This window comes from Pleuronectes platessa, chromosome 4, assembly GCF_947347685.1.
Source record: "Pleuronectes platessa chromosome 4, fPlePla1.1, whole genome shotgun sequence".
Lineage (NCBI taxonomy): Eukaryota > Metazoa > Chordata > Actinopteri > Pleuronectiformes > Pleuronectidae > Pleuronectes > Pleuronectes platessa.
In genome coordinates, this window is record NC_070629.1 from 22,600,966 (window position 1) to 22,627,709 (window position 26,744).

General features: G+C 43.6%; 1 protein-coding gene across 1 annotated transcript in view; it reads right to left on the minus strand.

Annotated features, from left to right (window-relative positions):
* Nucleotides 1-2,281: 2,281 nt before the first annotated feature.
* fbxl17 (F-box and leucine-rich repeat protein 17) overlaps nt 2,282-26,744 on the minus strand; it is a 223,262-nt gene continuing 198,799 nt past the window's right edge. The window contains exons 10-11 of the mRNA XM_053420990.1: nt 21,556-21,698; nt 2,282-4,337 (exon numbers count right to left, since the gene is read on the minus strand). Of these exons, the coding sequence (XP_053276965.1) occupies nt 4,200-4,337; nt 21,556-21,698 (281 nt within the window). The 3' untranslated portion in view covers nt 2,282-4,199. The remainder of the gene's footprint in view (nt 4,338-21,555; nt 21,699-26,744) is intronic.

The following is a 26,744-nucleotide window of genomic DNA, read 5'->3' on the forward strand; positions in this document are numbered from 1 at the left end:
TGACCCAAACTAGCAATACCTGTGTCTCTTCTCCCTTTACCTTCGTTATTCTGGCACACAATTCAGTATAAGCCACTCTAATTTGAAACCAAAAACAACCTGGAAAACAACTTTCTGTAAACACCCCCAGAAGGTGGAGGTGGCCGAGGCCAAAACTCTCGTGGGAGCATTTACTCTGATAGGAGGGTGTGAAGGAAGTGAGAGCAGAGACGAGTGCAGATAGGAAAGTGTGGCTGATACGTCTGTGCAGGTCTCAGAGGAAATTAACCTCGGTGTCCCTCAGAGACGTCCAGGTCGGAAGACGTCTCTGTGGTAAAGACATAACAGCAGAACTTTGGAACACTCCAGGATCAGGTGAAGTCTCTCATGAACCCACGGCAATACGACAGCTACTGAAGATATAATCTGGTTTGTCATGGTGGCCTGGTGTTTGAGGTGTGGTTTGATTGGAGACTTTTTGCTGCAGGTCTACGTCCTCCCCCCCGTGTCTCTTTCCTGTATCTACACTGTCACCACAGATAGAAGTAAGAGAAATGTTCCAGATTACATATTTTAACAGCTTTAGTCAAACAGCAACTCCTTCAGAACCTTTCAGAGGAAACATGGGTTACACACACTCCTCCTCTGTTCTCTTCTGTGTTACCAGCTGCTCGGCTTCAAGCTGCTGTAATGTTTTCATCCCTGTGTTGTGAATGAGACTTGTTAAAACAGTTGGACACGATACAATTAACATAATACAATTCAACACAATAGCCCATTACCTTAACAAGTGTAACCTTGTGAAGCTTAAAATGTTGAGACCGATCCAGAGAGGCATGTTGGGGGAAAATGGAACAAAACTTTTCAATATGGTGAATTCTGTTACAATATCAGGAATTAAAGCCTTAAAAGACAAAGAGGATCACAAAGTTAGTTTTGATAGGGCGATTGTAGCTCCTAGCATCAGGTTTGGGTACATAAAATGATTTTGCATTATTTATAACATCTAAATCAGGTCACATGAAGCCCGCTGAGCGGAAAAGATTTATTTTATTGTGAAAGCCTATGACACCAACTTTGACCTCTTCACTTCTGCCAAAATAACCACCTGCAGAGAACCAGCTAGAACGTGAAAGTGGATCAGAAGACGAACACAGTCAGTGATGAACACGTCCTTCGTGGCAAAAGGAGACAATAAACGATTCGATGTGAGTGACTTGTCTGTGGCATTTCTTTTGAATCCTGGGTGATGGGAGCGGTCGTGGGACATGTTCACAGGTCTGGACCTATCAGAATCGGACTTGGAGATAACACAATGGGTCCAACACAGAGCTTTGCAAAAACGTACCCGTTAAGGACTCTGGCTCCTTATGAAACGGTTTCCTGTGGAATGACTGATGAGTTAAAACACTCTTAAATGATATCTGCAGGTAAAGTGTAGTTACAGTAGGAATAATCAACTTAAAGATCTGTTTCTTGTACTGAACACATCTACATCTGGGATCCATCATATTCTCTATTCTCTCATAGTCGTTGGGAAATAAACAGAAACCTGCCGATACAAATCTGAGCTCCCTTTGCTCTTATTAAGATTAGAGAAAAAACACACATCTTATCTGTGATTCAAGACGTGTTGACAACAGTGGGAATCTGTCTGAGAAGAGGCAACCTCTGCGTCCCGTTTGATGCTATCGGCCGTGTTTGATCGGCAGACATGAAACAACACAAACACACCCAACAGTAAAAACAGACACTTGAAAGACACAATGTTGTCAGAGAGTGAGGACCCACCGAGTGGCAGCTCTTCAGGCTCGCGGAGGCCTCGGCGTGTTTGACTTGGCAGCGAGCAGATGTCTCCTCGTCCTTTGTCCCAGATGTGAAGCTCCGATGATTGTGACAACTCTGGTGACCTTGACATCACGTTAATGATGATGTGCAGCTTAATGAAAGGTCGGTTGTTTTGTCACGGTGCTCAATAGAAAGAAAGACATTATCAATGCATGGGAACGGGTGGAAAACATCTTTTTTTCTAACAACACAGAGGCTTCGGAGCTGTGCGATGGAAAACGTGCCGGTCGCCTTATTTGCATTTTTACCTGAGAAAACAGATGTGATCTGTGTTGGATTCAAATTTCAACCGCCAGCATCGTTACAGTGCTTGTGCTGAAACGTTGTTACTGTTACAGAAAGTCTGGAAAGATCCTGGAAGAAATATTGAGGCAATCTGAAGAAGCCTTCTGCCGTCCTTGTGAATAATAACCCCGCTTCAGCTCCACACATACAAAAGGAAAAGAGAGGGAAAAAAGCTTGTAGTAGTGTTTTATTCATCTTTATGTAAATCCAGTCATTTACGGTTGCCTTAACAAATCAGGAATCGAGTGTGTCAACATCTATGCAGAGAAGAAAAGTGCATGTGGGGATTACAAAAGAACAGAAACAGAACAAAAACAGGCCGAGGGAGAAACTCTCCGTCGGGTAAAATCTACAAATCCTGACAAGGGTGAAATGAACAAGTTTTTTTTTTAATTGTCTGAAGTCTCTATATTCTGTAGAAAGTTTACAGTTCTAATCAAACCCTAAGCTCAGTAAACTATTGTTCATATCTGAGTAACAGACTGTGGAGGCCGAGCCCAGATCTGGTTCACACCATAGAAAAATACCCTGGTTATTTGCATTTGAACTGTACACTAATGAGTTTCTATAGAATGGATATAAATGGTCGACTCTCCCCCACCAACTTCTATTGGCTCTGGCTCGAGGCCCAGGGCAGTTGTTTTATCTTGTTTTTCCTACACCACTAAGAAAGTTAAAACCATCAACTGCAATGCTACATAACTAATGTTACAAGTATATGCTCAAAACCAATATTAGTCTAACTATATCCTACACAGTATGATTTTATATTTATATGTATATATGTATATAAGGGATCAAATAATGGGGTTTAGGGGAATCTGATAAACGCAGAGCAGATAAACATTTCTCCCGTAAATTCCGGGTTGATTACAGGTTACTAATTCAATTACCAACCAGTTAAGGCAACATTTCCTCCTCCGTGTCGGTCAAGGTGGTTGTGACTCTGATAATTTGACCCAGGGTCTGTGGGTAAAGGCAACATCTCTTTCATTCACTCTGTGGGACTCGAGGTGAAACTCGGTCGGTGACAGGAAGTCGACGCACGGCAGAGAAAGCAGCACGGATCCCGAGTCACACGGATGTTCATTTCAGCGTCACTTCATAAATAGCCTCCGTCTCCAGCTGAAAAAATACATATGTTGAGGTTCTCAATGTAAACATGCACTTCTAGATTATAATCAATGCCGTGAGCTACCAGGGTTTTCACTGCTTCTGGCCTGTATATCCCCCCCCCCCCCCTCCTGTACCACAACAGTGTGCATATTGAGTCACAGCAAAGAGCTCTGTCCTTCAAATGGAGCCGTGGCAACAGTGTCCATGAATGTGAGTCCACAGGGGCTTCCAACACTGAACTAAACATCCGAGAAAGAGAAGAAGAATTCTAAACGGACTAAATCCACATCAGAGATCTCTCCATATGCTGTGAAATGAAGTCCGAGGCCCGGTTTGCGTTCTGGACTGAAGTGTTCCGATGTTTCCATGAGATCTCAGAGTCTCTGCTCGGTGTTGTGTGAGCTCAGTGCAGCAGGAGAGTTCAGTCTGGAGGAAGTGGACTGGGTTCTGAAGCACTGGTTCCACTAGGAGGAACAAACCATTCGTTTATTCATTCACAACAATTCTGGTCAACTACTTTAGAGATGTTTTTTTCCCTGTGTCATGGAGGACTTAACATGTGTGAGGCTGAATTCTCCCTTAGTGCACTGGTCTGCACCAGTAAGCACTGGGCTCTAGTCAAAGACAGTTCACTAGGTTGTTATCTGACCTAAAGGTGACGAGAACTATACGCACTGACAAGTGGGTGCATATCATCTCAATTATAAAACATGAGGGGGCCCATATCTGATTGAGATATTTAAAATGGGAGATTTGCCTGAAATGAAACAGGTGACGGACCAGACCTCTGTGTGTGTGTGTGTGTGTGTGTGTGTGTGTGTGTGTGTAGCTACAGGTTCACATGCATGTTTCAACAGTGGATGAGAAGCAAACATTGATGTGCTGCATTTTGTGTCTGTACACAGAAAGGACCTGTGTGTGTGTGTCTGTGTGTGTGTCTGTGTGTGTCTGTGTGTGATCCAGCACAGTAGCTACGAAGTGTTCGATGTGTTGGGGCTCCAGCCCATTTGATAAGCTCTTTCCAGGGTTCTCTTGCAGTCCTGCATCACCGTGCTGAACACAATGTGAGGGTACTGGACCACGAGCCTCTCCACAGTCTCCTCGTTCACCTGCAAAACACACGCACACACACACACACACACACACAACTATGAGAAAACTATGTCCACGTCTCAAATCAGATACTTACTGATACTACAGTTAGTACACTGTGTACACTGTATAGTAACATTTTGACAGAGGTTGAATCAACCACTGGAATATTTCACCATGATAATCGCCCCCCAAAATATCTACTGACTCATGTGCTTGGACTTAAAATCCACATTTTGCTTGCCTCTGTTTGTTTGCCCTGTTTCACACATCATGGACGTTACACTGCCACCAATTACACTAGTTTGAAAATCGGTGCAGAGGGTGAGAAGTGTCCAGTGTCTCCCCGTCTGGATCCACAGAGCACATCGTGTGTTGTTCTGAGTATCAGTGTTAATGCCCGTCTGCTGTCAGAGTTCAGTCAGTGTGAGTATGGAAGTAAAGTATGGAAGTAAAAAAAGTATGGAAGTATGCAAATTGAGAACTGTCTGAGGTCATCAAACCAAATGAGCATCGTCCGAGTCGACTGTTGTTTCAACACAGATTTGTTCAGCACCGGAGAGATAGTGACAGAAAGATTTCGATTGATATTGACGACTTTAAATATTGAAGTTATCATGATTTGTTGAAGTATAAAAATAAAAAAGTTTATTTCAGAATATCAGTATCAGAATGATTTTTCCAGGGAATCCTGGGTAAATATATATAAAATATAGACAATCGGCTTAAAAACTTAAAGTGTCACAGAAGTACGGCTTCGACTGTAATAAATACAGATTTTTAAATGACTTCATTTCAACCGAGTAATTTAAACTCTGTCGAGTGTCTCAGCACTGCTCCATGATGCCTCATTAAGATAATCGGAAATGCAGATTTTACCATTAGTGCCCAGTCAAAATGGCACTGTACTAGAATAAAATGAAGAGAAGGCAATTTCTAAAGAGCCCACAGTGAATGCACATATGCACACACACATACAGACGCACACACAACTGGACTATGGTGATGGGCTCAGCACCAGAGGACATCTGAGCTCACCGGGCTAATGAGGCCTTCTTGTTCCTCAGAGGACTCGAGAGACAAGCAGCAAATGGGCTCTCCGTCCCGTCTGTGCCCGTCCGACACTCCATCACTGACAGCCGAGAGTGAGAGAGTCAGAGGATCCGACAAAGAGCAGAGGCAGAGTAACCCTGGAGACCTAGTGGGGTTAACCGCAACCCACCCAGAACCAACCCCCGCCCACCCGCGAGTGTGACACTTTCCAGGGGAAATGATGTATAAACACTCACACACATGTTGAGCACACAGTCATCCGTTGTTGCCAAAGCAGTGACAAAGTGGTTCACACTTTCCCTGAGTTCACTGCCCTGAGAGCTCTCTGGTTTCTGGAAGAAAGGTCTCGCATGGTGAGAGTTCTTGGAATCGGGGCTCAGGTTATGATCCGTTATCGTTGTTGTTTTTCTGTCAAATTCTTTCTTCCACAATTTTCTCTAAAAGGTGGGAAACAGCAATTTGCTGTCAAGTAAAGAACTCGAGAAAACAAATGGGCAGATGGACCACCGATGTTTCTCGGGTCACGGAAGGAAGGAAGATGGAAACTTTGCACAGCACCACTGAATCCAATAGGACTAAAAGACAACAACAGCCTGTGAGCGTTACTTCTGATTGCCAATGAAAAACCAGAGAGCTGGAGTGTGTGATGCCAACACACTTGAAGCTTGACAAGGGGAAAAAATGAAAAACTAGAATCAAAATCTCAGGGTGAAGTCTTTCTTATTTTGTTCTGCAGTCTGTTTTTCTGCTCACACGCTGAGAGAAAATGTCTGAGAATAATTCTCAGAAGCTCCGTGCTTCAGTTCTTTCTCCGGGGCTGAAGAGAAACACAACAGAGCCTGGCTTTTTAATTTGAACTAATTCTCCACCACTAGCACTTAAAAGCTGCATTAAATCCTCAGGTAAAAGTGGAAATGAGTAAATTCCAGCATTGCCGTCAGTGCTGCGATCAAAGATTCGTTGGAAAAGCTGAAGCATTAATAAAACAGTGTTTCAGGATATTGCCTTAAAGAATCCACATGATTATTATTGAATAATGAGATTTCCAACTGTCAGATTAGAAAAAAACAAGGAGTTCTATTCCCTCTTTTCATGAGAAGACCAAACTGAAGTGAAGCAGTAATGTTCATTACAGTGAAATAAAACACTTTCATCCAGAAGGTTTATAACACAAGGCTTGAAAGAGAACATAGCACTGAACAATTTCCTGCAATGTTGTGAATCTCATCCCCATTTTCTAAAAGATTTGATAAGATTTAAAAGAAGAGCGTTTCAATTCACGGGTCTATTCACATCCAGTAATGAATTTTCAAACAATCTGAGAAGAAATACCGTTAATGTTCAGAAAATTCTGTTAAACATCTCTTCTTCCACACCAACAACAGTGGTCTGCCTACAAAGATGGCCGCATGTGGCCTCCATCGAGGACCAAGCAGGAGAGCAGCTTAACGACGGCCTGTAAAAGCCGTCACAGCGGAGAAGCCTTGAGTTTGTTATGACATACGACTGAGCCTCATTAGCAGATAAAATGACAAAGCCCTGATTGCCTCGTGAACATATTACGCCCAGCATTCTTGAAAAGAGAATAAAACACTCCCAGCCCGTTAATCATGGCTTAATTACAATTAAAACCGATCTAAAGAATAGACCTGTCAAACTGATGGGAGGCCATAACATTCATTAATGCTCATTTAGTGCGGCTCCACTTGCTGCGCAAACACGGCTCACGCAAAATGGCTCCCAATCAGAATGCTGAATCATTTCCTAATTGCTGCTCGCGGCAGCACTACATGTTTGAGTCGCAGCAGCATCACTTGGATGGAAATCATTAAAAGACTAACTGCTGCACTGACCTGTGCTGCTGTTGTTGTTGGTAACACTGAGCTGAAAAACAAACCCTGCGTCACATCAGTGTTTTTATGTTTCTATTTAAACAGGCTTCAATAATGTAATTACTGTCACATAACACGGGTTTGAAATGATTGGGATTCAGACATATGATTACAGCAGAAGCAAAAGGCAAACAAGTAAACAGACTTATTCTACTATCAATCAAATCCAACCCCATGAACATTTTAAAGTTACAAGACAGCAAAAGAAATCCCTTGTACCTCGTTCACTGCAGCTACCTGGCACCGACCGGGATGAGCACGGGGACGGTAAGCCCCTCCTCCGGCCACAAGTCCCGCCTACCTTTTAGGCAAAGTGTCCAATCTCGTCAAAGGGCTATTTTTTGTGTCACAATGCTACCCGAGCCAAATGCTTTGCACAATCACAGGCACGTCAAGTGTAAATAAATCAAGTAGATATCTCAGCCCAACGAGACCGAACTCCACCCGAAAACAAATATCATTTCATCATATCATATCCGAACTACGCCTCAGGCTCGGGTCGGGAATCCACACTCAATAAAGTGACCCTGAACTCTTTGGTCGATAAATTAATGTTGTTAAACTTTATTTCCGGGCTCTTTTAGCCCAGAGCGCATCAGACTCTCAGTGGGCCGGCTGAGCGGCTAACTGCTAGCTAGCATGGTTTGTCTTTGCAGTCTTGATGTTTTAGGTGTAGCCCACAGACATTGTAAAACAATAAAGATGTGTCCACCCGGGTGTAATTTTCAAATCACTGCCGACTGAAGCTGGAGCCATTTTGCTTTATAAACATGGGGCCAACAGTTTCCCAGGGAGGGACTCACATTCACTCGCACACGCACACGCACTAACACGAACGTGCGCCCTGTACCAAAACAAAGAACAGAGAAGCTCGGATCACAACCAGACATGGAATGTGACTTTGAATGTGACTTCATCCTCTGGTCAGGACGCCATTACTCCACTTTATCTTTACACAGAAAACAGCGGTTGGCTGCTGCGCCCATGTCTAAAATCTCCTTACTCTTTACTTTATTGGCATCTTTGAAACAACTTCTTGCTGGTGCACAGAAAATCCTGTTGACAGAGGCACACACACGTCATCCATTAACTCTCCTCCGCTGCACCAGTCTGACAACCAGAGTTACTGTACGTCTCCTCAGGTCTAAACACAACAGCCCACTGGGAGAGAAAGCCTTTCCTCGTCGGTTCCCAGAGCTCCCAGAGCTCCCAGCCACAATCCTCTTTGCACAACACGGCAATGTGCCCTTTGCATGGCTCTGGTATGTCGAATGAGAAGTGATGACATCACCACACCTGCTTGGTATTTGCGGCTCCGAGCTGATGTTGGACACAAAGGTCAGACCGAGCGCTGTGGGTAACTTGCTGGCAGAGACCGGCGTCCTCTGGTTACAACTGCTGGGCCACAGACTTTAAAACGGTGATTCAGCTGTTTCTTCCTGGAGTGAAATTTTGTTACTGGGCAAAAACTGTGAATAACAATATTTTGTTGCTAAGCAACATAAGCTTAAAAATGCCATCATAAGTCACTGGAGGTTCTGGTGAGTGGAACTGCTCCTGCATCAATGTTTTCTTTTCTGTTACCCCATACAGTCCGGATCACTGTACCGTACCGGACCAAACTGTACAGCCCCTCCCCCAAACCTGCTGCCAAGTCTATGATAGAGCAGATCGCTACCCGCTGATGACTCTAATCTTTGAGGAGCATCTGGGAGCGCAGCCACAGCTATCTGGAGCAAGGCCTATACTTATGATATTTTCCCCCATTTTAACTTCAAAGATGCTGTCCTGTAGATCTAAGTGCGGTGTAATGCGTGCTGACGGGTAATGTGCCGTTGTCAGGGTTTGTGAGAGAGCGAGAGAGCGGATGAAGGGAAAACAAAAAAGATGTATGTCTGATACACTGTTCAGCAAAAAGCACCTTTTATTTGAACATGCTGTACAGTAAACATGAAAAGTTTATAGGGTTGTGCGTGTGTGTGTGTGTGTGTGTCTGTCTGTGTGTGAGTGAGCGCCTGTTGACAACTGCTCCTCTGCCTTTACATGTGACTCAAAGTCCCTGAACTGACCTCTGTTCTCTCTTGGAGAGCTCTTATGGGCTGTAACAGTGAGCTGCCTCATTTTCCTCTTTTTTTTTTTAAGACTAATCCTCTGATGCAAATGCACTCTATCACCACGTAAAATATACATTTACCACAAATGCAGGGCCTTCCCCCGGTAAGAAGCACAGTAAAACACGTCGTAAAGATGACTAATGCCGCAGCAGTTCACATTCTCAGTGGGAAAAAGAAGAACAGGGTCGTAAATCGATAATCAGATACACAAACACGGAGATGCATATCATATTAGACTGGCGTGGTGAGAACACCCTCTGAGTGCTCCCAGCAATCAAGGCAGGGAAATGGAATAAAGAGAGAGGGAAAGACTTTGGGAAATAGAAGACTGAGAAAATACGGCCTCCGCTCCGTCAGAATATATCAAAACCCACTGAGAGCCGTATTGAATGTAGCAACAGTGACCCTGAGAAAGAGGCGATAAAACACTGACTGTTCACACTTCAGGGCTGAATTTGAAAAATAATAGACGCGCATGCAAATATCAGGAAACAAAGACATGCTCAGTGATCCTTTCTACATGACTTTAAGTGTTTCAAGAAAAATGGTTCTATTCCTTTTTTTATATCTTCCGTGTTTTCATTAACCTCAGCGCAGGTCTGTGAGTTTCTTCTTTCCTTTTTTCCTTCTCTCGTTTTCTTTGGCCATGTGGCATCCATTGCTAGTCCCAGGCCCATAAAGAGAGACAAATACCCCCCGTTCCCTGTCTACTCCCATGTAGAGAGTGTATCAGTCAACCAGTAAATACATTTGGGGTAAATGTTTAAAAAGCCTATTTAGGCAGCAGAAGAATGCAGTGCATCAGGCCCCAGTAAAAGGCAGCCTGAACAAGCCTGGATTTAAACAGCCAGATTTATAGCCTTCTTTAAACTGCTCAGAGGAAAAGCCCCAGTTGTAAAGTTTCTAAACGAGTGACTGGACAATTGAAAGATAGTTCTCAGTGTCTGATAAGAAGATGAAGGGGGCCTGGAAGGAGAAGAAAGAAAACAGCAAATAAGAGGATTTTAGAAGTAGAGCGACAGAAAAGAGGCTGCCACCAACTTATTCCAGAGGATTCAATATTTCTAAATGAACTATCGATGCATTGGCCTGGGAGCTTACGGAATAGACTGCGCTTTACCGAGGAAAAGCCCGTGCTCAAACATTTTGATTTTGTGTCAGAAAGCCGAGCGCCCCCCCCCCCCCTCTCACAGAAATCTGCAGAGCATGCCTCTGAATGTGCTTTTAAAAAACCAGGTCAGGCACCGCTTGCGACAACTAAGGTCTGGTCCCGCTCACACAACCTCATCCCTGCACAATATCAGACAGCGGCAGGGTGTCAGTGCGTGCACACACACACACACACACACTCAGAGTAACAGAGGCTCAACTGAACAGGGTCAGAGAGAGAGAGGTTCTGGAGGCCAGGTTTGTAAACCCCACACTCCATCACGCGTGACAAAGGTAACTAAAGGAATGTGTACCAGGCTCAGTCCAATCCCTCTCTCTGCGCCGGCCTTCTTATCTCTGCAGACTGGAGCAAAAACATTCCATAACTCAAGAGGCTTAACACAATTTATTTGTTAATCTCAGAAAAGAAAACCTGGTAAAACACTGTTGCAGCTTCTTCTTATTAAGGCAGAAGTAACACAGACCTAATTAAGAGGGGAGGCGTATAGTGACACAGAAAACTGAAAAGCCTCAGAGTTAGATTTCATTTTCTTGTAGCAATCATGTTCATAATTGCTTATAATAATTGCTTTCTTTTGCATTAAATACTGTAATAACTGGAAACCACTGCTTGGAAAAACACTAAATTATCTGGAATATAAAGAAACTAAATAAACTGAATATTTGGTGTAACAACGATTCATTTTAATTTTAAAATAAGAACCAGTAAGCTATAATTTATTATCATACTATAGAATTATTACTGGAACAATGATCATACACTGGATAGCATCGCAAACAATAAGGAATATGATGGTGTAAAGAACAATGATTACCATTATTAATTTATGTTTCTGTTTATAAAGGATTTTATACATTAAATGCAGGTCAAAGTGCATTACTAAAAATTAAATTAAATATATAAATAAAAAAATATTAAAAACAAAAAGAGGTACATGAAACAATAAAAACATGTGAGGTTGTTGCAAGAATAAACAAGATAAAACTTATGTCAGCAGGCCGTGCTGGTCTCCCTCTGAGTCTAAATCCCAGTCTGTACAGTCGGGTCGGGTCAGATGTCGGTCGCTCTGCTGCCGTGGTTCTTGGATCCGTGTCAATATATATGAGGTGTTTCGGGTGATTCGACGTTTCACCACAAGCTTCGCTGAAAGAAATGTGGTTTTTGGAGGGAAGGCAGACACTGAAATGTGAAGTGGTTGGTGGAGGTCGACTGCGTTTGGAATTGGGTCTAATTAACCGCTGTGTGTATTCTGGACCAGGTCTGACTGCAGAGGCCTCTTCAGACCGGGCCTCTCTGTACGACCACGGCCATTGATATGAACTGGTTTCATTCACAATCATCAGAATCAATAATGCATCAGCAGAAGCTTATTAAAGAAACAAAGAGAGTAAGTGGATGTAAAGATGAGGATGAAAACCAGGGCTGTTGATCTTCAAGTGGCAAAAAGCACAATGTGTTCAGGTGGGTGATCACACACTTATCTTACAAGTGTTTAGAGGACACTCATTGAGATCATGCATTACCTTGCCCCTTACTTTAACCTTAGCCATCATAAATAAATTCCTAATGCTAATCTTAACCTAACCCTTACCCTTACATTTAATGATTTACCTTATATGGACTTGCTTTTTGCCCCCATAAGGAGCACGCCTCCCCAACAATAACCTGACTGTGTAAACAGGATTAGGTCCCCGCAACATGAGTAACACCGAGACCAAACACACACACACAGCTCCAGAAACCGTAGGAACACATTCCAGAGCAGCTTACCAGAGGGTCAGACACACGCAGAATTAATAAGAATCACAACAGAGCTACTGTGTTTAATTTCTTTGCCTCGCATGACTCCCTTGTTCTTCAGAATACATAAATAACAAGGACGACTCGACTCCACGTCCTTCCAAAGAACACCATGATACAAAATTCATAGCCACTGGTTTAAGTTACAAGCCAGGCAGTAAGCAGCACCCCCCCATCTCATCAGTAAGCACAAAGCGTGGACACCACCTTCCGCAGAGTGAATATCCTGCATTACGGGTTAATTCTGAATATTCAAGTGAGAGCACCGCAATTAAAGTCGAGCTCATCCGTATTTAAAATGTCAACGAAAAAATGGCGTGTACACACATATCAGCCTTTTGTTCTCGCTGCCGTCAAATCTTGACAGCATGTTGAATCTGTATCTCTGCTCTCAGAATTAAATTTTTTCCCTTTCTTCAAATGTTATCTTAGGAGCCACAGGTCATAGAAACTCTTTTCATGGCTGCAAATCAGCAAAACTTCAGTTTTTTAAGCTTTTACATCCACTGGCAATCAATTCTAAAGCTGGACATCAATCAAAAGCTTAATCGATCCTCCCGAAAAAAATTCCCAAGTTCGTCTGGACGTATTAAATATGTACGGACGTAGCTTTCAGCGAGGGGAGGAACACTGTCATTAGCGTTAAGAAGCTAATTCATCACCAACATGGTCAGACATCTGCAGCTCCAGGATAAAAAGGGCTTGTGACCACCTGATGTCTCTGTCAATGTCTGCGTAAAGGAAAAAAAAAAGTTATTGCCCCCGAAATCAGGATTGGCAAGTCTGAGTATCCAGGCCCCACTGACTCCTGTCTTCCCATGACTCCATGAGATTATGTTGACCTCCGTTGTGATGAGTAAACAGCGCTGGATGAGGGGGAAGGAGGAGGGGGATAAAAAGGGGGGAGGATGAAAAACAAAACAGGTGGGGGGGGGGGGGAACTTGAATGAACTAATTGAATGAACAAGAGATGTGAGCGGCATCCACAAATTCAAACAACCTTGGCCGTCCTTGCTCGGAGGAGGGCGAGGGAGGGAGCGACGCAGAAACAAAAAGAAGGGTGAGGAACAAAGAGAGGATTAGGTGGAGGGAGGGCAACACAGGTATTTGTGTGTGCAGCCATTTTTTCTCAGACCGGAATCTCTGCATATAACGTCCAGACTACTGCCGGGGAGTTTGGCCACACATGAAGAACGCAGCGGGGGGTTCTCCGCTCAGACGTGGTGACAACAACACAGGACTCTCAGGAGCAGTCAGGTGAGGGGTGGCACGGCCTGCAGGAGGGAGGAAGTAATGAATAAATCTCGTGTTTTGGTTTACAGCCCATTGACACCAGCGTCGGCCCCTTATCAGCAAAAGCTCTCCACTCTTGCCGTTTTTCAAGTTGACATGTGTACGGCTCCTCTTTCTCCCAGTGAGATATTTGTATTCTTTAGGGTTTTTTCCAGTTTTCCAGCGTTTGTCAAGTCTTGAGAAACTTGTCCGCTCACTCGCAGTGACACTCCTGCTGCACTCTCTCATGGGCTCATTCAGACATTATCCAGAGTTGTTACTAAGGGCCTGGTTGGAAAACTAGAGAGAGTTTCTCCTCCCGGCCTCCAAGAAAAATGTCTGTATATCCAGGAGAAGTCGATGTGAGAGCACAGCAGGGGATCCCCCGCCGGATCACCGCGAGTGAAAGATGCCAGACCAAAGAAAACTAATATATCCTGTTGAAAAAGCGCTGGAACATGTATAGAAAACATCAACAAAGATGTCAAGGGAGTTTGTGGTGATACGAGCCAACACGGGTGTCTGTGTGTTGGCAAAAAATCACGTGATCTCTGCAGCAGAGTTAACACGTCACTTCCTGCCTCTTCCTGCTGCACCCGGCTGCTCCGCCTCTCACCGGAATAATGTGGAGGATTTGATGCTATTGAGACAACGCGTCTGTTCGAAACAAGATGAAGGGATGATCAGGAGGCCGCTTCAGTTAAGACCGCCAATCAATACAGCTCTTCTGCGCGCAGGGGGGGGATGAGACTCCCAAGATTACACTGAAAATCACAAATGGCAAATGACTCTTTCAAACTACTTTCTCGACTTTGAACATTCAAGTCTGGCTTTGGTCAAAGCCCTGGAAAATAGGAAGCAGAAAAACCTCCCTCACTTTGTGGTGCACACGCGGCATCTCTCCCCTTAATTCCCTTCCACTTTAAGAGCCTTTAAACGGAGGATCCCTGCCGTTCACAATAACAACACGATAACAGCGCTCATCGAATAAAGTTTTTCTGGACTCCCAAACTCTCATTTCCTAAATGAGAGTTAAAATGCCTCCTAACTCGCCATACTTCATCTTTGTTTTCCTCACTCCAAACCTCCAGGCCCCGAACAATTAGGCCCTTGTTTATGTCTGCAAATTGCTGTGCCGTGCCTATCTGTGTATGGTCCCTGGCAGCTGGATGCACCGGTGGAACGACCATATTGATTGGTGTGTCTGTTCTTTTAACAAGGTCTGTCTGGTGGTTGTATCTGGGGGGTGCCGCGGCGCTCGTACCCGCTCCCCAAACGGCGCTCCACCTCAGTGCAGGTAATGGGAGCACACTTCCAAACTGCTTACACAAAACATTTTTTTTTGCCGCCATTTGTGAAGGGAATAGTCGGCTTTGACTGTTTTGTTTCATTTGATCTAATTTCACTTTTATTTTCGCTTGGTTTGTGTCATTCGCTAAATCATTTTTTATTCCCTCCCTCACGGCCACCTCTTGTTGTACCTTCCATTTTCCTCCCTCACCTCCTCCATTACGATGATAACTCTGAGTCTCTCCACCAGTCGTCCCTGAAGGGGCCGCTAGCCGTCAGTGTCATTATTTCCCGAGTCAGGCTTCGTGCTGACTGCGGGAGTTTGCCTACCTCTCCGTTTCACAACCTAGAACGCCCATTTGTTTTCCCTCTAATGAAGTAGTGGAAAAGAAGCTGAGAAAAATAAATAAATAAAAGACGGTAGGCTTAAAGAGGAGAAAAGCGAGGAGATGGTATAAAAGAGGGGAGGGAAGGAGGAAGACAACGAAAGAAGAGAGAACAGACGAAGAATAAACACAATGAGAGAATAAAGGAGGTAAACGTGTGGAGGCTGTAACAACAGCTCTGGAGAAAATATTCCACTAAGGCTGAATCTTAGTGTATCAAACGTGTAAATCAGCAGAGCATGAATTTTCACAGAGTGGCCAGGAGGGCACGTTATAGAAAACAACAACTCAACTCATATAGGAGACATATGAAAACATTGTCAAGATAAAGGGCGCAATGAGTTACCCGGTATTACACTTGGCAGTGCAGTGGGTTTCTGCACGAATCAATAACGCTGACTGCTGGATCCTCGCCCCTGAAACTGGACTTTTTTTTTGTTGTGGTTAGCCAAAAAAGCTTCAAATGTTATAGCGTCAGGATTTGGTGAATTTGTGTGTCTGTGTGTATCTGCCCAGTCCAGTGAGCAGAATGTTGTTACTACGGCGTCAAAGTGTACCCTTCAACTTTGGTTTGAAAATGAGAGTTGACACCGGTGCACTGAGTTTGGACAGCGAAGATCTTAATACATGATTTTCTATTGTGTTCGTGGAAGCGTCTGAATTCCTCTCAACAGACAGGACCCAACATTTCACAGTGAATTTAGCGCGGAGCTGGGTTTTCTATGACACATTCACTGACATATGCGCCACTGACGAGCAAAAAATACTCTGAGAATACTTCAAAAGACTGGCACAGTGTTTATAGTTGGAAAAAGGACAGAATGAATTGAATTGATTATTTTGGGGTGAGTCTGGATCAATCGCATTCCTTCCCCTCGTCAGAACAGGGTCGCTCGGCCCGGAGGGCAGAGGGCAGTAATCATACGAGGCAGGCGGAGCACGCCATTTGCCTGAGCCTGGAGGGGGTTCTGATTTCAATGCTCCATTATGAGCTGTGTTAACAGCAAATAACATAAATTCCTGTCGGAGAACACACACTGTAACCCACACAGACACGTTGCATCGGGGCATGTATAAACACTGAGACACAATGAGAATCCTTTAGACAGACAAGCCGAGAGAGGAAGGGAAAAAAGAGTTAGTGGCCAAACGTACACATTCCAGCTGTAAAGACCGTATATGGATCTGCTGCTGAAAAGAGAGTTTAAATAAGAAAATATTTCTCACAGATCTGTGGTTTACTCCATCTATGTTTGTGCAAAGTGGAAAAAAAAAGCCCTTAACTTCTTCATATCTGTTCAAGTGCCAGTGGACATACAATTTGGGTTTCTCTGAATGTAAAATGTATACAGTACGGAAGCACGTTTGTGTAAACTGTGACGGAGGAAATCGATCCTTCACACTGCTCCACATGAGGAGAGCCAGCTGGATCCTGTTAACAGTTCTTAAATGAATTCTACACTGTCTAAGTCCTGTGACATTCAGGGAAGCTGTTACATTAAAATTCTCAGCGTTTTGACAACTCCAAACAAATGTACACGGGCGAGGCAGCGCCGCCGAGGCAGAGAGCTGACTGGGTTTGTCCGCACCGTGTGTCAAGGTTATCACAAGACAGGAGTTGTGTGAGAGTGACGGGGCCGAAACCCAACTCCACATCAGTTAGTGTGGGACGAAGCTTTGAGAGGGAGAGGAGAGCGGAAGAAATAAGGGGCGACCGAAGCTATATTTGTTTTACATAGCCAAATGTATACTGTAGAATTTACCTGAACATGTGTGGGACCGAGGGAACGAGGGCCTCAACAGCTCAGGTTGTTTCTGTGGAGTTGTCACATCTAATCTCTGCCACGTTTGTCCAAGCAATGGCAGCTATTTGTTCTAAATTCCTGCAACATACACATCCTGAGCAGAAACCAACAACGTCCTTGTAAGGGAAATATCAACTTGGGTATATTTGTAATGTATTCGTATCGTCCAAAACACTGTCAACATCGCTCTCAGGAAGAAGAACTATCTGCCCTCTGAAGCCAACTGCTCTGCATAGGTGTATATAACCATTTATACAAACATTCAGGGTTGGTACGCAGAGCTGAATACTTCCAGGTCGCAGCTACAGTGTACGTTGACTCGGTTCTGCAGTGGGTTGTTCTGTAAATATTAAGATGGTTCCTCAAGTGATCAGATCCTGAGGCCGAACTAAACAAACTGAGGTTGCAACGGGTCGAGCTGACAGCGTTAGACCAATACAAATCTATCAAGCTTAAATCCTATGAAAATACCATTCGAATCTAATTAAGGACGTGTTGTGCAGCAGAGCCGTTCTTCCTGGAATCCCCACAAGCTCTCGCCTCATGTTTCTATCAAAAATATCACAAATAAATAACATTCAATAGGGGATAAGACCACGGAAGACACAGTGAGGAAATAATAGTAACTTTTAGCACTGGGCTGCAGAAAGAAAAAGAAAAAACACTGTACTTCTCATTGTAAATAAAAGGCATGGGGTAAAAAAACGTTTTAATTGATTTGTCAATATGAAGAAGACATTCTGTGAGGGATAGAAACCCAAACTCAAGCAATTTAGCACAAGACTTTCATTATGAGCAAACCTTGTGGAATTGAGACTTATACCCCCGGCTTGTCCTTTTTCCCAGAACTGCATTAAGTGCAGAGATGAGATTAGTTTGCCCTCAGATTGAATTGGACATGCCTCTGGATTTGACTGCTGTGATACACAAATAAACCATGATACGACGTGGCCCGAGGCTGAAATGTCAAACACAAACCAGAAATAAAAAAAAATCTAGCAAAAATTGAATTTACTGAAAACAATTCCGTAAAGTACTTTTAAATACAGATTCGACTCATTTAAGAGATGCGGTGATCACAATTTTTTAACAAGCAGAGGTCAAAACAGAAATCACCATGAAAATACACTCAAAATGTGGTGTGTAATTCGATCAGATTTCTTTGACTTGTGAATTTGAAAGCACTTGACTCCCTCAAGCAAAGCGAGGACGTGTAGGAGCAGCGAGACCAAGAAGCTGAAACAAGTGAAAGAGTCACCAGCTCAAATCAGGCAACAGCCAATCGTAATAAAAATAAAAAGGAGCCTCTAAAGCTGCTTTCAGACACGCCCTGAACTCTGGACATCTCCTGAGACATGAGGCTGTATATGAGAGCACAAATGTCTGAGTCAGTTGCTTGTGACATTTCCTGCCAGCCCTCAAGTACAATGTCCCAGTCCCAGTGAGCCCATGTGACAACACAGCAGTGGGCGTGTTGGTGACATTCCTAACACATAAACTAAAAGAATACAAATACGTCAGGATGAAAAGAAAAGACGCTGACGAACATGTATACTTGGAAAGATGACATGATTTGAAAATGTTTGGGATAAGGGCCAACGTAGGTGTCTCCAGCAGCCTGTTTCATATCTGAAAGAGAAACTCTGTCCAGAGAATGTCCAGAAAATATGATCTGCACATTTACCGGAGTTTGCCCTGTGGGTCTTGAAACGAGAGGAGCGTCAGCCACAGTAAATCCACCAATTTACTGCTTAAATCCACTGCTACCCAAATAATTTCTAAACAAATTCAAATTGGATAAACAGAAACACGGAGGCGAGCACGAGGAGCTGCGGGATGGAGGGATGAAGAGAAGAAGTGAGCTCAGAGGAGGAGGAGTGGAGCAGCAGGCAGACCATGGTCACTGCTGCCCCTCGGCTGACTTGTGTATAACCACAATTGCCCCGGTCTGTCTCTTTCATTCACCTTCTTACCTCTTTAACTCGCTCTGCAGCTCTCATTTTCACTCTGACCTCAGTAATAACAACCTCTTTCTGTTCATTTGCTTCCCTCCGAGCAGACTTCAGATTATCTCTCTCCTCCCGAAACCTGCCTGTAACTCCCTTTCTTGCCGAACATGAAGAGAGACAACAACAACAACAACAGAGAAATGAGCTGCCGTGGGCTGATCTTGCTCCCACACAGGCCTGACCAATCCCCAGCAGTACTCCAGGCTCATTTGCAATGCTAAACACAGTTGTAGTACACAGAACAGAGAAGATAGAGGAGCAGGTGAAGGAGGGCAACCCTGCAGTGAATGAATTCTCTGATTCAGACTTTGTAATGTACCTGAGCCGGGAAAACTGTCAGACTCTCCTCTCTCTGCTCGACTCACACTCTATTACCGCTCTAATAGCACCAATTACTGCTTTATTTAGCTGTGTCTCCCCCCTAAATTCCCTCCTTCTAGCAGAGGAAGAAAAATTATTTATCTTTCCGTCCTCCAGGCTAAATTATGAGTGTGAATATCCCAGTAGAAGAGAGAGAGATGGGCGGATAAGTGAGGGGAGAGGAATGGGTAAAATCATTGTCGGAAGGGCGGGGGCCTGCTTTGGAGAGAAACTGAGAAAAATTATTATTCCAGTAAAGATGTGGGTCATTCCAGAAGAGATTTTTATTAGCATGGCTGTATTATCGATTGTTGGGTCACCGAGTCGTGGAGGCGGGGGGGAGGGACTAAATGAAAATGGAATCTAAGTGATCACCTGTTGTGTAATGCAGTTACACTTTATTACTCCGAGATAAATATGATAGATACACATTCATTTCGGCAATAATGTGAATTGAGTACACCACTTCATCACCGGGACCTTACATACGGGGGTCACTGGCAGGCCCTCATATGTTTTAATTTCATTACAGTATCAATAGATAAATATGATACACCGACGTGCGTGTCACAGTTAACGATCTCCGGGTGGGCGAGTTTTATCAGAGAAATCCGTTGGGTCAACCTTGAGGCTGCGACCACACAGATAGCTCCAATTTTATAATGAAGAAATAAAATGATGAGTTCCCAACCTGGTGAGAGGGCCCCGACGATAAGTCAGAATCTCTCCTGCTTCTTTTCTCCCCTGCAAACCTCCACTCGGGCTTTTACTGCACAGCAGGGGCTTTTAATTCTGTGCTGCCTAAAACCCAAATGTGAGATTTAGCCTCAACCTTAAAAAACTAAAGGCTCATTAGAGCATACGGTTACTTTCTGTGATAGGAGGCCCACCAGCACTGGGATTAGGGCGTTGTTGTGTACACGGCTACAGTACAAGCAGAACTCTATCAATACAGGCTAAAGTTTCTAGGTTAAGCCAGCTGTTCACTTTCCGTTCCCTGCGTGCCCTCGTCCCACTCATGTCAGCCTGAATGATCTTGTGCTAAGTGGATGCATCTGTGTTGCAGCAGCCCCACTGTGCCCGTTGGAGAGGTGGGCGGGGGGTTGCCACCACGATAGAGCGGCTAAGAGAGCCTCCATCAGGTTACTGATTGGAGGTTTTAAGAGACCAGATGAGAGTTGAAGTGTGACTTGACAAAGATCGTCCCTGGGACCCAGAGGCATCTCAGAGTGTTTAAGAGGGGTCATTATGTCCCTTGACTTCTGTTACCACCCAACCAGCTGACTCCCACATGCATCACCAGCATGTGCTGGGCGGCAGTAGCTTCACACGCTCTCCTCTGGAGAGATTTTAATTGTTCAGCTGCCGTAACCTGGAAATGTTAGGAATGCCCGTCTATCTGACTATATACAGTATGTATCCATATATATTGGTGTGTATTATTATTTTATCATCCTACCCAATCCTGTACAATGAGTAATGCACAAATTCATAATGTATGATTTAATTCAGAGACAATATTATAGTTATTATCATCAGTATAGGGAAATATGGATCACTCTCTGTGTATATACATGTTTTTTGTGATGACGTACATGAATATGTGTTTCTGTTCACATGAAATATCCCCAGCCAATCTGAATCAGCACACTGAGAGAGGATGTAGGAGACACAGGCAGCAATTCAGAAGTGGAACTTGAATACTTGTTTGCCCAAGTGTGTTTTATGAAAGCGTTGTTTACTTATTGACTATTTATTTATAGTTTTTTTTATGGATATTGTTAGTGTACAGTGATTTTGCCCAAACTATCATAATTTCAAGCTCCTTCTGCAGTACATTTCCCATCTGGCAATGCTAAAACACCAAAATTTGGAAAATATCCTAAAAATGGGTTGAACTTGTCATTGACTATATTCGAATTTTGCAAAAAACTCTCTGATACACGTTTCTCCCAAACATCTGAAGTTAAACCATAAAAATGTAATCTACTTCATCTGAAAGCTTCTCCAGAGGCGCCACACATGCAATACATACTGACAGGAAGGCAGACATTGGCAGACATTATGGGCTGAGCCCTGATACCTTGTCACATCTCATGAGGCCCAGGTAGCGGAGGGACTTGCTGCTCTGAGCGATCTGTGTGGCTCCCTGGTCCGTGATATCCTTACACCATCCAGCATCCACGGTCTCTATGGTGCTGCTGTACTGGCCTATGGCTATCAGAGCTGCGGACACAGAAGGGAAGATAGACAGATGGAGGCAGAGGGAAGTAGGGAAGGAGGGAGGGAGGGAAACAAGAAAAGGTGTTAGTCTGACAACCTTTTTCATGCAAATGTGGCGGCGGCGTCCTCCCACAGAGACGCAGAGAAATTCGAGATGAAGCCAGGGCGAGTCATCTGGCCAGCTGTGACACAGAATCCCAATGCTAGCACAACACCTTGAAAATATACACACGTGCACGCAGGGGTGACAAGCTGAAACACACACACACACACACAAATACACAAACTTTCATACCCAAGCTTGTTCAGACTGCTGGAGGATTTATCCATTAGTGTGTTGGCATAAGTCACAGCACTGAAAGGCAAAGACATGGTGCCAGGGTAAAGTGTGACTCCCTGCCAGTGTATGATTTAATTCTACTGTATGTGTCTATGTGTGTGTGCACTGTAGAAATTTACCACGTTTCACAGAAATCTAGAGCCAGGATAAAAAGTACCCACCAACCTGTCAGTGTCTACGGCTATGTTTCTCACACACAAACACACACAGACACACACACACACACACACACACACACAGACACAGACACACACACACACACACACACACACACACACACACACAGTTCTTTTGTGACTGTCTGAATTCAATTTGGAGCGAGTGTAAATAAAGCGAGTGCAAATAAAACATGCCGCTGACAAACAAGACAAGACTTAATCTTGTATAATTTATCTAAAATACAGACACACACTGTTGTATTAACACACAAACGCACACACACACACACACACACACAGACACACAACAGTCATCCTCATCAATCTTTGACCTGTAAATCGTTTTGCAGATGGAAAAGACCTGTGCTCCAACCAGTCAATTGACGGTGTTGCTCGGTGATCGATTGGCAGGGCCTGGGCTTTGTTCTCCACTCTCTCACAACCATCACTAACGAGAGTGGGAAGGGAGCAGGAGGAGCGAGGGATGAGGGAAAGATGAAAGAAAGAGGGTAAAGATGGAGGAAGCCTTTGACAGAACCTTTGAATGGTTTCCTGGCCCTGATGTTGTTTTCCCATTCGAGGAAATCCATTTCACTTCAAGCTCTCTTTCTTTTTTTTTTGCAATCACGCTTGAGATTCAAACATCTCCACTTTGACAAGGGAGGAAAAAAGATCTTTACAAATTTGTTTCAATGTTGGATATCTTCCTCTTCTCTTCTTCACTTTTTCTTTTCAAAATACCTCAACGTATTACAGTATTCGACTAACTGCACTCAGTAGAGGCGGCATTCCTCCGTCAAGGCCCCGCAGCTCCCTTTAGTTTAAACAACCTTATAGCTCAGGACAGGTTACGGTTCTCAGCTACACATTCATGGTAGTTACTGGTTTCTAGCCCTATTTGTTACGATACAGATAAAAAAAAATAACTACAGCCCTATGAAACCACATTTAAATAGGTGGAGCTGCAGGAATGCACACAATCTACGATACAACTGCTTAAATGTCAGATATTTTCACCAAGATAAACATATAAATCAACGAAAGTGTCCAATCTCTGAATACGCACCAAAACAGATTCTTCCCTGAGCCATGTCCCATCATTCAAGTGTCGTGCTGATCTATCCAGTAGTGTGTAGCGCTGCTAACTAACAGACAAACAAACAAGCCAACGGTGATTATAACCTCGTTGGCGGGGGTACAACATGCAGTCAGCAGGCTGTTGATGTTACTGCACACTGGATAACGTGTGTGGATGTATACGTGTATTCAGGCCTATGCTTACACGGTGGAGCCGAAGCTTTTTCCCACAGGAGATGGGGAAATGAATAATCTCATGCTTTTCTGGAATCAACTGCATGGATTTAACCCTCTTTCCTCCTGTCCAGCTGGAGCGATGTAATGTAGAGACTCCCGCTCTCACACACACACAGACATACACACACAGTGAACTGATCTTGTGTTCTTTATGTAACATATGTAATATATAGCTTTGGGCACATGGAGTGCTCCACATGTGGTTCTCTTCGTGCTCCAGCATGCTCTTGGATGCTATACATAATAGAACATTATGGCTAAACAGGCAGTAAAGCAGCTTTGAAGCTCTAGTATGTTTCATGTAAATCAGCTCCATGGGGAAGAGCCTCAGCGGCCAGATGCTTGAGGTAGCAGTACATTTTTTTTTTTTTTGGACCAACTGCGACCTGGCAAAGTATTCTAAAAATGGAGATGTTTTTTTGTGTGTATGTGAGTGTGTGTGTGTGTGTGTGTGTGTGTGTGTGTAAGAGGCAGGTCAAGTGGGTGAATACCTCCACCCCCTCCCCATCCTGTTCCCCTTGTCGAGTCCAATCATGTGATCCCAAATTTGATTACCTGGGCTCAGTCCTCTCGTCTGATGTTAAGACACACATACAGCTGCTGTTAAAACCCCTTCGCTGAGCAACTGAGGTTTCTGAGATCAAATGAAGTCGGAGAGCTTCATAGTTAACTGAACCAAACAAGAGAACTGCCACCACTTCCCCTTGAGCAACTCCCCGCTCGTTTCTTCCCCCTCCAACTTTCAACCTGACAAAGCAAGGGGATAGGAGCAGACAGGTGCCTACCACAGTGAATGTATAAGAAGTGCGGGTGAATACTTTGTCCATGCATTTCCTGATTACTGCGCTGCACTCACCCGAGCCCAGAACCTTCCTAATGTGAATTACTGCTGGCAGGCCCCAGACTTTATAAAGAAAACATATGGCTGTTTAAGATAACTGCACGGAGAAGACCGAATAACAATAAAATCATTTTCTTAAACTCCTCAAGTTGGTAAACTCTAGCCAAGTGTTGGGCTATTTAGACTTGTTTAAAGCTCCATCAACAAGTTCATCTGGTCGCCATTACAGTCTAATATCCCTCTGTGTGCTCTGCTCCTCAGCCGCTCCCTTTGATCGTCTATCAGGAGACTGTAAACTCTCAGTGTCAAATGGAAATCGTTGGCTACTTTTACAGAGGAGAGGACCTTTCAGTAAAACCTCTTTACTACAGTCGAACAGTCCTGTTCTCCGAGTCAGAGACAGTGAGAGCAACTGGAGCTCAGTGCCTTTTGTTTAACAAGGTAGCGGTGAAGCAGACAAATAAAAATGCACAAACAGAAATGTGTAAAGAGCTGTTAAAACACTGCAATCATACCATGGTTTTGTTTGTATGAAAATTAAGCAATCAAATTTGAAGGGAAAAAACTACAACATCTATATGTATCATATAAATAGTTTCAAATGGATTTTCATTCAATTTAAGTGATGTAACTGCAAATTAAACAAGTAGAGCTAGGTATAATAGAAAAGAAGAACACACTGGAACATGTCTGGCAGATTTTTTTTCAAACAAGACTGTTCCATTCTCTTGATGCCTCTTGATATTATAATACCCAGTGCTAATGGTATTTTAGCATTCATACATACACAATGTGCAAAGTCTCTGTTAGACAATCTTTCATAGTTATAATAGTTTGCTTTTGTCTCTTGTGAGGTGACATCCCCCCCCCCTTGATGGCTGCAGAGTGTGTGCAAAGTTCTCATCTTTTTACAGCAAAGGAAAATATTAACTTGCTCAAGACATGGCTACATTAAAGGTCATCCAGATTTGCTAACATATTTTAAGAGTTACCTATTCACAGATTTCTTTCCCCTCAAAGATGTTTTAGTAATTTTTGGTTGTTCTTATCAAACTGATATTCCAGTAAATTCGTTTTTTTTTTATGCTATAAAATTAGTGTGGGACATCATGATTGACAGCTGAGACTGACTCACGATGACTACTGTCATATACCATTTCCTACTCCACTATTCAAGCAATTAGCCATTAATAGAATATTACATTGGCTTAATCAAAAACTTTTTAAAATAAAGAATGAAAAAAGAAAACTTTTGACTAACACTTTAGAAGGGACCATAGGAGCAGGAAATTGTCTTTTCTGGCTGCTAATGATTTTCTGTCAGATGAACAGATGGAGAGATATGCACGAGATGCTGAGGTGAAAAGGAGGTGGAAGAGTCCGAGGAGGGAAAGAGGGGAAAATCCCATTCTGGCAGCAGGAGCTGTGACTGAGTTGTGACAGACGCTAATGAGGATACACTCTGCTGCCCTGCCTGAGAACGGCTTTAAGATGTGGCTCTGTGTGTGTGTGTGTGTGTGTGTGTGTGTGTGTGTGTGTGTGTGTGTGTGTGTGTGTGTGTGTGTGTGTGTGTGTATGTGCACGCTCCCCTTTCATTTTTAAAACGGCACATTTCACTTGTCGCTTACTGAATATTTATCTGGTGAATAAAACCCCATCATCCTGAGAGAAACGGGTTGGGATCACGCTTTAAATTGACTTCTTTCAGTTTATGTAATTGTTTTGGGAATCGGGCTAACGTGGCTTCTTTCCAATTAATCACCAAACAACAAATCAATCAACAGATCAACATGAAGAGTGTCATGGACTAAGGACCTTTAGGGACCGTATCGCTGATTTAAAACCAGATCCATGGTTCTCTCAGTGAGGCTCCTGAAAATTACAATTTCACTTCAAGGCTCGGCTCCTAGTTTTCAGTTAACATGCGACAAATGTCAAGCAAAGGTGAGAGAGAAACCCTCCATCTTAAGTCTTCTATTAACCTCTGCATTATCTCCGGACAGAGATTCATAACCTATTACTTTCTCATATCTGGCACAAGCTGTTATCCAAGACCACAAATAGCAGATTGATCCAAACAGAGGAGTGGTTCCAGGCTTAGGTAACCATACTCCAAACAGCGGGGTCAGGCGTTGGTCAATCCTGGGATGACCACAACGTGAGAAGAAGCCCTTCCTAATCCGTTTATCTTCCTATCTCTGTACATGACCTCAGAGATGCAGGGGTTAAGCATCTTTTACAGGGTTATTAGATATGCACTTATTACATTCTCCTAAATGATGGTGTGCCATTACTGCTATCTTATTGCTCTGAAATCGTCCTCATGCCTGCCTGTAGTAACCCTATACGCCATATTTTAGCTACTGATGAAGACAGAATACCCACGAAAGATGTGA